At 39.6% G+C, this 8,633-nt stretch overlaps 1 protein-coding gene across 1 annotated transcript in view; it reads right to left on the bottom strand.

Annotated features, from left to right (window-relative positions):
• Positions 1-8,633, bottom strand: part of LOC118341931 (unconventional myosin-XVIIIa-like) — a 70,921-nt gene that overhangs the window by 7,899 nt on the left and 54,389 nt on the right. The window contains exons 16-18 of the mRNA XM_035680347.1: positions 7,573-7,758; positions 7,302-7,441; positions 5,015-5,059 (exon numbers count right to left, since the gene is read on the bottom strand). Coding sequence (XP_035536240.1) covers positions 5,015-5,059; positions 7,302-7,441; positions 7,573-7,758 — 371 coding nt within the window. The remainder of the gene's footprint in view (positions 1-5,014; positions 5,060-7,301; positions 7,442-7,572; positions 7,759-8,633) is intronic.

Here is an 8,633-nt window from a genome sequence, read left to right as displayed (position 1 = left end):
GTTATAAGGAGTTCGGTCTAGACCTTGCTCTATTTGAAAAGTGTCCTGAGATAACTTCTGTTATGAATTGGCGCTATACAAATAAAATTGAATTGACCATGAAAACAACACCTTTGTTGAAAAATGTTTCTTCGCACTGCACAGTGGGAGTTTAAAGTTGCAGAAAATGTCCACATTTACCCTTCATCTGGTAATTATTTTCATCAGCAGTCCTGCACACGCGCGTCATATGCATACACTCATAATTTCAGTTCTTGACAGAATGATTTGGTACACAGCTGGGCACTGCACTGTTTTTCCTCTCAATTATCATTACACGTTCACAAACCACTGCGAGCCATGGAGTAAAATAGAGGGCTTGTCATAAAATTTGACACGGATGAAAAGAGTGCAACACTCATTAAGTGCCGTCAAAGCCCAGTGCTTGTGTGGCGCTGTGAAATTAAGTTGTTACAGCTTAATAGTCCTATAGAGACATCAGAGGGGTGGCTCTACATCTCTGCATCTGTTTCAGAGAGCCTCCCATCTTGTTGAGGAAGAGAGAGAAAAATATTCCTTTCTCCAGCACACAGGGCTCAGAAAGGCCCAGTACCACCTATAATTAAAATCATTAGCAGGCAGAGACAAAAGCTCACTAGATTTCAAAAGGGATATTTCAAATAATGGCTTGCCCAGTGAGATCCACATGCAAAGCCTGCTAGCTTTTATAGAATACAATAACTTTGGATGGCAATGCTGGGACTGCATTCACGCACGAGACAAGAAGGGAGGGATGGCAGGGAGGACGGGGGCGACAAACTCTTAAGCTGTAATTAGCTTTGCGGAACATGCCTCGACTATTAGACAATCTGGGGATTTGCTGCTGACTACTGTTACGATAACAGAGCAGCAGAGTGTCTTTGTGTTTGGTGCTGTGGACTGGAAATACTGGATAACATCAGTCACTGAGGGGAGGGGATGCTTTAACGTCAGGTAGCAGAACCTAAAACCCATTTAGGGTTATCTGACCTTTTTTTTTAGTTAAAGCTTTGCGAGGATTTGTGTGTTGGTCAGGTTTTTGGTGAGTCAACTTTTGCCTGCAGCCCTCTTAAATTAATCTTTTAACCTTTGTCTTCACTGGCAACATTCGTTTTAAATAACTCCTGCCTTGACAAAATTGGAAAACGGAAATGGGAAAATTAAGTGCAGTTAAGGTTTTTCTTTTAGCCTTGTAACCTTAATAACACTGCTGAGTTTCCTGAAACTTGCAGCAGTATTAAAAATGACTGTTTGGAACAACAACTCTCCAAGAAAGGTTTATGCCAAATATGTTTAGGAAGAAGCGTAGTCACTACCTGGATTATGTTGTGGACTGGCAAAAAAAAGTCCACAAAGTGTAACCATGCACATAACCACAAAGTAATTCATCAGGCTTTAGTTGCTACTAGCAGATATTGCACTAAAATAAATGAAATACATCGTAAGTGTTTTGCAGAAATGTTTGTGAAAAAACAAACAATATGTATAGCTTTCATCCAACTGAACTCAATAATTAATAAAATAAAGTTTCCATTAAACCAATGTGCAGTTTGAACAGATTTCTAAAATTTGGTTAAAACTGGCCAGAAGATCATTGCTACTCATCTCCCCAGCATCAGTGATCAAAGAGGTGAGGTGCCTGCAGAGTCCAAAGGATATGAAATGGCAGTACCCACCCCAGGCACAGCCTCTTCACCCTGCTGCCATCTGGGAAGAGGTATCCGCTGCCGCACCACCAGACTTAAAGACAGCTTCTTTCCTCAGGTTGGGAAACTGCTTAATTTATCCTCAGCAATCAATAATGTAAAATAGTTTTATTTCAATGACTTATGATTTCTTCACTCGTCTATTGTATATAATGTTTGTTTTTGTGAGTAGCATAAAGGGAACTACAACTTATTACATAACCGTGTGTTGTAAAATGATCAATAAATGTACCTTGTAAATACTCTACAAGTTAAACAGTAATAGTTCTTCTGAGTAAATGTTACTCTAATCCTCCAGCTGAAAAACTTTGACTGTCATTATTCTCAGACTCAGCACTATTTCATGATACATTCAGAGCACATAGCAAGACCTCTCAGGTCTATAGCCAAAACCACAATGGTGGGCACTATGTAATTGAGCGCTTCACACATGGTGTCAACAACAATTTATGTCCTTGACCACCATACCATTAGTTAAGCCCTGGTGAAAGCCTGGGGGAAGCAAACAAACACAGTGCTGACGAGACATTAATTGTCTGTGACATTCTGCCGCCATTGGTTGTACATCTCTGTTACACACTATTACATTCATCATTAGCTTCTATAGATCCTACTGCTCTGCTCTGCTTAGCTTTGCTCCTCCGTGTCCCTGGGTCTTATAGACGCCTCTGTTTATGCCTCCGATATATGAAACTGTCGACCGAGTGAAGTCCCGGTGGCTTTAGAGCACAGACAGGCATATGCATCCTTTCCAAGACCATCAGGAAACATACGCTTAGAAAATTCCTCTAATCCACTGTGTCACATGAAAAGGTAACACTGCAAATTATGAACAGCACATATTCAAATAGTAATTAATTAGCTGTACTAAAAACAAACTCAAGTTCATAAATAGAGAGAATTATGGTATGTGGAGATCAAAAATATTCCTTTATGCTCCAAGCCTTTTCCACCAACAAGGAACTAACTCTGTTCCAGTACGAGTCCCTAGTTTTGAAGCGTTCGGAGCATTTCAACCAAAACTAAATTGGTTCGGAATCTGAAAAGTTAGTTAGTTAGTTGGGTTTTCCTTGGGAACCAAAGATGGCGTGTCATATTCTACAGGTTGTTGTGCATTGTGCAGCACCCTCTTTTAATGATGCATCAGATTACTATGGTTCCACTCAAAACTGGTGGAAATGCAGGCTGGTTCACTAAATCGCAGCAAGGTTCCACGAATCTTGAACAGAACTGGTTCAAGAACCAGAACTTATTTGGTGGAAAAGGTTTCTGAGTGGGTGGGCCGAGAACATGTTTGACTGAAATCTCAGCTAGCAGTGGCAGGAGACAAGTAGACAAATTTACCATTGTAACTATAGTTTACAAGCTCAGGACAGGAAGCATTTTGTTAGCAGTGGTACTGAAGAATAGAGACCACAACATCTAAACTGACCAATAGGGACATTTAAAGGTAGATTTGTAAGCTGTTCATTGTGCTACAGAAGCTTATTTTCTACTGTAGAACAGCCTTCTATTACATATCAAATTGACAAAAACAAGAGAAACCTTTTTATGTAGTAAGGCGACAGATTGTTAATGAAATTGTACTTTTGTTGGATTTAGGTGTTTTGATTAGTTTGTATTGTATGTAATGTAGTATTCATTATGGCTTTCTATTATTTGAAGTTATACATTTGTATCCAGCCTCATCCTGCATTAGAAAAGAGCTAATAGAACAATGAGAAGAAAGCACTGAATACAGACAGAGATTTGTATAAAACATTCCTAAAATTATCAGGAACACCCATTTTTGATCAATATTCACAGGAAATAACCTGCTCAAATTTAATCAAAATCACTGGTTTTACACAAACCTTCTGCAGTTATTGTGTTATTACTATTACTACTACTATTACTATTTGGGTTCATTGTACAGTTTATCAGTCGTTGTCTACTGTTGTTATGGATCAAATATAATATGAAATATCCATAAAATTCGAGTCGGTTCACTCAATGATAGAAAAGGGCTCCCTTAAGAATAAAGGTTGGAAACCACTGCATTAGATATACGCCTTCCTGGATTTTATGTATTTTACAGAAAGTTAATACAAATGGAATTAAGGTGTTAATATTAATATATTTAAATGTATCGCTACATCATTTATATTTAATGAAAGTAGAAACACTGCACTTTCCAATTCTGATGAAAAAATCTTTACACCGTCAGAAAACCAAACAGTGACAGGGGACTGGAACGGAGCACACACGCAACGTTAACCTCTGGCGCGAGCCAGGTGAGCAAGACAGCTTTTTGTAAGACGTTTAAGGGTTCTGCATTATTAAGCAAGTGCAAGTCAAAGATTGATGAGGAACACACCCTTTTTTTTTCTCCTGTCAGGAGGGCAGTCACCGCCGAGGCCACATACAGCCCTAGAGCGGCCCAATGAAATATTAAGAGGGCCCGGGGAGCGAGAGGCTGACTCGTTGCCGACTGCTGTTCAGACACAACACAACAGTGTCCGACATGATGCCCTCAGACCGAGGCAAAGAAGTAAACACAGCTGGATATACCCGTTGGCAGCGTAAAGGAGAACTGTGAGGGAGATCTAGGCCTCCAGGGGGATGACCAAAGAGATTATGACACTTTGAATTCAAAGCTCTGCAAAGTGGTTAACCATACAGGGAAACTGAGGAGGGGGGTGGGCTGGTTTCATGCTGGGGCTCAAGTAACATATTGTCAGTGGTATTCATGCATCTCAGCATGTGAGGGCATGCAATGAAGAGTGGAGTAAACTGGGGTTATGAGGGAAATCTCTGAGCACTGTTGATGATGCATTATCCCAGAGCCTTCACACATCAAAGGAAAATCCCCCCTAGGATTTACTGTATCTCTGCCCCTGCCATGAGGCATTCTTCCTGTTTGAATTGCTGAACATGTGTGGATCTGGAAGTGAGCCATCAGTGTTTGATTCCGAGGGCCTGACAACAAAATCTGATGTCTTAAAATAGATGAAAATTATCAAAGGTATCAGAGAAAAATCACCAAAAACCAAATTGGCCCAGAATGCCAGGTGCATTCAAAAGAAAATTTCTATGCTTTTCTGTCAGGGGGATTTTTTCCTTTAAATATCAGCTATTTTCTACAGTGTGACAGCCAGAAGTGATGGACTAACTGGACCGAAACTAAACCCAGAGGAAAAACCTGGGCTTTTCTCTCTGCGCTATCAACGTCTCGACTAAATTTTCAAAGACTGTAGAATAGTGCATCATTTCCAGTGGTGCAAAAAAACAAAACAACACAAGTTCCTCACGTTCTGTTCTGTCTTTTCTGATACTTTGTCACCATGTCTTGCAAACTAGTCGTGATGATGATGGGTGGAGGGACGGATGAGAAAAGAAAACAGCAGGAGACAACAGAAAAGAAAAACATGAACAAAAAAATACAAGAAATGTGAATGACGCTTACGAATATCTCATTAATTTTAGGGTTGTGATAACAGTTTTCTTTTTCCCTTTGGCAAAGTGGAAAAAAAACTACCTTTGAAATGCTTTATCATGAACCGTATGATTATTTCAGTGCAACTAACTCACTCTACTTGTTACCTCTGTGGAGTTAATCGAGATGCTAGCTGGAATAACCGCTGTCTAAAGGAGGAGGAAGGGCTAAAAGGTGCCAGAAAGTGTAAACTGTAGGATACATGACAAACTAATCAACTCAACTTAAATGAGCAGTTCGACATTTTGGGAAATACGCTTCTTTGCTTTGTGTTTAACGCCTTGATTCCCCTGGGCATGGCTCTGTGACGTCTGCAATACTGTTATGGTCGAAAACAACATTTCAGGATATTTGCTCATTTTAATTAATTTCCAGTTGTTTCCATGACTGGAAAACTAGTCATTAAATTTCCAGATTTGACAGGTTCTCCAGGATGCTTAGGAGCCCTGGAGTCTACACAGAGTGTATTATTTAGAAAATTGTTTTCTCCAGTCCATTTCTTTTTCTGACTTCCTGTCAAGGTTAATCTGCACTGTGCCTGTTCTGTTGGAATCGAAAGCATTGTTAGAATGGCTGCGATCAGCTCTGTCAGATGCGTAGTAGCCGGAATGTGAAGTAACCGTGCCCGGTGGAATCAAGCAGTAAGGTAAAAGTTAAGTAAAGTCAAGCAAACATTTTTTTGTTGAGTTGTGAAGACATAAATATTGTGGCAAAACTAGTTGGAGTAAGTTAATTTTTATGAGTAGAATAATCAACTTAAAAACTTAAACTTAATTAATTATTAATTATAAATATGATTAATTAAGTAAGTGGTAATTATACCACCTTTGATTGTAGATGAATTGCTAAATCATCTAACTTAATGTCATACATTTGTTGAACATAATTTTTTAAGTTGCCAAGACTCAAAAATATTTTTAATGAGCCAAAACATTTGTTTTTAGAGTGTAGAAATAGTCAGGATGTGGTTAGACTAACTTAGCATGAAAACTGGAAGCAGCTAGTTTGGCTCTGTCTGAAGTTCAGAAATACATCTACTTACAACTCTAAATCTTTCTAACAGGTAACAGGTGTCTCAGTTGTTTAATCTGTACATATACCAAAATGAAAAAATGACAAGTGGCAATTTTAGGGACAGTTATGTCCTAGAACTATTTCTCAACAAATAACTGTTCATGTATCTACCCAGCACTTGTGAGCAGCATCTATGGCTACAGCACGGGTTGCTGGATCCAGCTGGTGAGCACAGGCTGTTGTTTTAGTCTCTCTACAGGCACAATGGAAGGCAACCTCACTGTGCCAACAAGACTCCAGGAATTCTATGTTCCTGGCTGTTATTCATCAAAGTTCTGTTCTACACACAGACATATGACTGATATCGATCTTTTTATCTTACTCTTGGGAGAAAAGAAAAGGGAAGGAGATACAGCAGAAAAGAGATGACACATGTAGCTATTTCACTCGGACAACCTTTCATGGCAGGATAAGGATTTATAGTGAAAAGTGCTTATAATGGATGGTCCTGAGAGAGTGAAAAATATACATGCACCGTGTTTGTCAACCTATAACAGCTTTGTACTGCATTTTCCAAAATAGTGCATTAAGTCAGCAGAACTGCACAGAGAAATTGAAACAAATTCATAAAATCATGAGCTATAAAAATGTAAAAAAAAAAAACACCATAGTGATACATCCTACCAGAAGCTGTGAAGGACAACATATTGGTAAGTATAATGTTCTTCTTATTATTTGAAGTAGAGTATATTCATTTGAGGGAGAACATTCATTCTTGACCTTGGGTACAGTAGTCTTAAATCAACATCCACTTGCTAGCTTTTTCTGGAGCTTTTAACTGTGATCTTCATCAGCCAATGAACTGTTGTAACACACAACAACACTAACAACTGATATTTCCTTCCCTTTGTACACTGCTGTCCTTTCAATACAATAAATATTGGACTCCATATGTAAATGGTGTCTGCCTGATGACTCAGTTATTCCTCGGGCAAGAGCAAATGTTTGTGGCTCTCAAACTCACTTTTTTTTCACACTATTTTCATAATTCTCAACCTTTAGGAACTTAGAGCAACATTTTTTTGTACCTGTTGATAAGGTCTTCATTGTCATCACTCTCCATCTCGTCCTCGATGGCTGCCTGGAGGTCACCAATCCTTTTGAAGGCCAGCTTGAGGTCTGCCTGCAGGCTCTGATTAGCTGCCTCTAAGCTCTCAATGTCCATTTCCTGTTAATGAGACAAGAGTCAGATGACCGGGACAAAAGGACGACTGATCTAATGCTGATTGATGCTCTGCTACAATGTCTGATCGTAGTGCTTGCTAAGGGATAACTGTTAGTAAGATGTCACATACTCACCAACTCATGCTTTTTGCGGCTGGCCTCGGCTTCCTTTTTAGCCAGTTCACCCATCTCCTCTTTAGTGTCGCGGATCTGTCTCTGCAGACGTTTGTTCTGCTCCTTCTCTCGATTCTCGCTGCTGCTGCGCTGGTCTCGTTCCTCCGTCAGCTTCTCTAAATTCTCCTTAAGACGAGCTACAAGGCTCTGCAGTAATAAAGAGAGATGGTTCAACAATATGGTCAGATTTATACAATAATAACCAAAAAATAATGTACTTCACACCAAAAATAATGTACTTGACTCAACCTTTGCCAGTGCCATGGCAACAGCTGCAGATCTAGATGCAGCGTCCGGTAGCTCCATTAAACAATGTCACATTTTTGTTTTAATGATTATTTCCAGCTTTATTGCTGGAAACATCATTGAATGATGTCTGATTGGATTTGATTTTAAAGCCAAAATTGTTCAAATCAACTGGATTAGAAGATTTTGACTATGCCAACCACTGCACATTCATATGGTTGGCTAGCTCCTTCAAACCTCTCTGTTTTTGTTTGAATCTGTTTTCGGCTTTTTTGCAGAAACACATATTACATGACAGAAATGCTTGCGGTCATCTGAAAAGGAAGTGTGGGGTTTGGAATAAAGACCAGCAGACTTTGGAATGATCCACCCAGCCAGATCAGTGGGACCAGCCCACCACAGTGGGTGCTGTCGCCCAGGGTGGAGAGAAAGAGACCCAGATAGGAGCCATGCTGGCCGAGCTTGGACTTGAGGCTGCTACTGGATAATGTCTGGTTTTGGATGAAACAGGACTGGCCAAACAATGGGAGATGGATGGATGGATGGATGGATAGATGAATAGATGAACTCTGTGTTTCCATCGATGATGCTTGTTGCTCGAACGCAGTCAAAGTCAAAGGTGTTTCTTTTAATGTGTAGATGAGTTTCATCTACACATTAAAAGAAACACCTTTTATTCACTATCTTGTTGTTGCTGTTTACATTAAACCAAACACAAATTCAAAAGATGACCTGCAGAGTTATTTACTGGCTGTATACGTGTATGTATATAAATA

The sequence above is a fragment of the Morone saxatilis genome, unplaced genomic scaffold (assembly GCF_004916995.1).
Source record: "Morone saxatilis isolate NCDOM2014 unplaced genomic scaffold, NCSU_SB_2.0 Contig8, whole genome shotgun sequence".
Lineage (NCBI taxonomy): Eukaryota > Metazoa > Chordata > Actinopteri > Moronidae > Morone > Morone saxatilis.
Note: the sequence above shows the minus strand (reverse complement) of the source record. Positions and strands in the feature narration are given on the sequence as shown.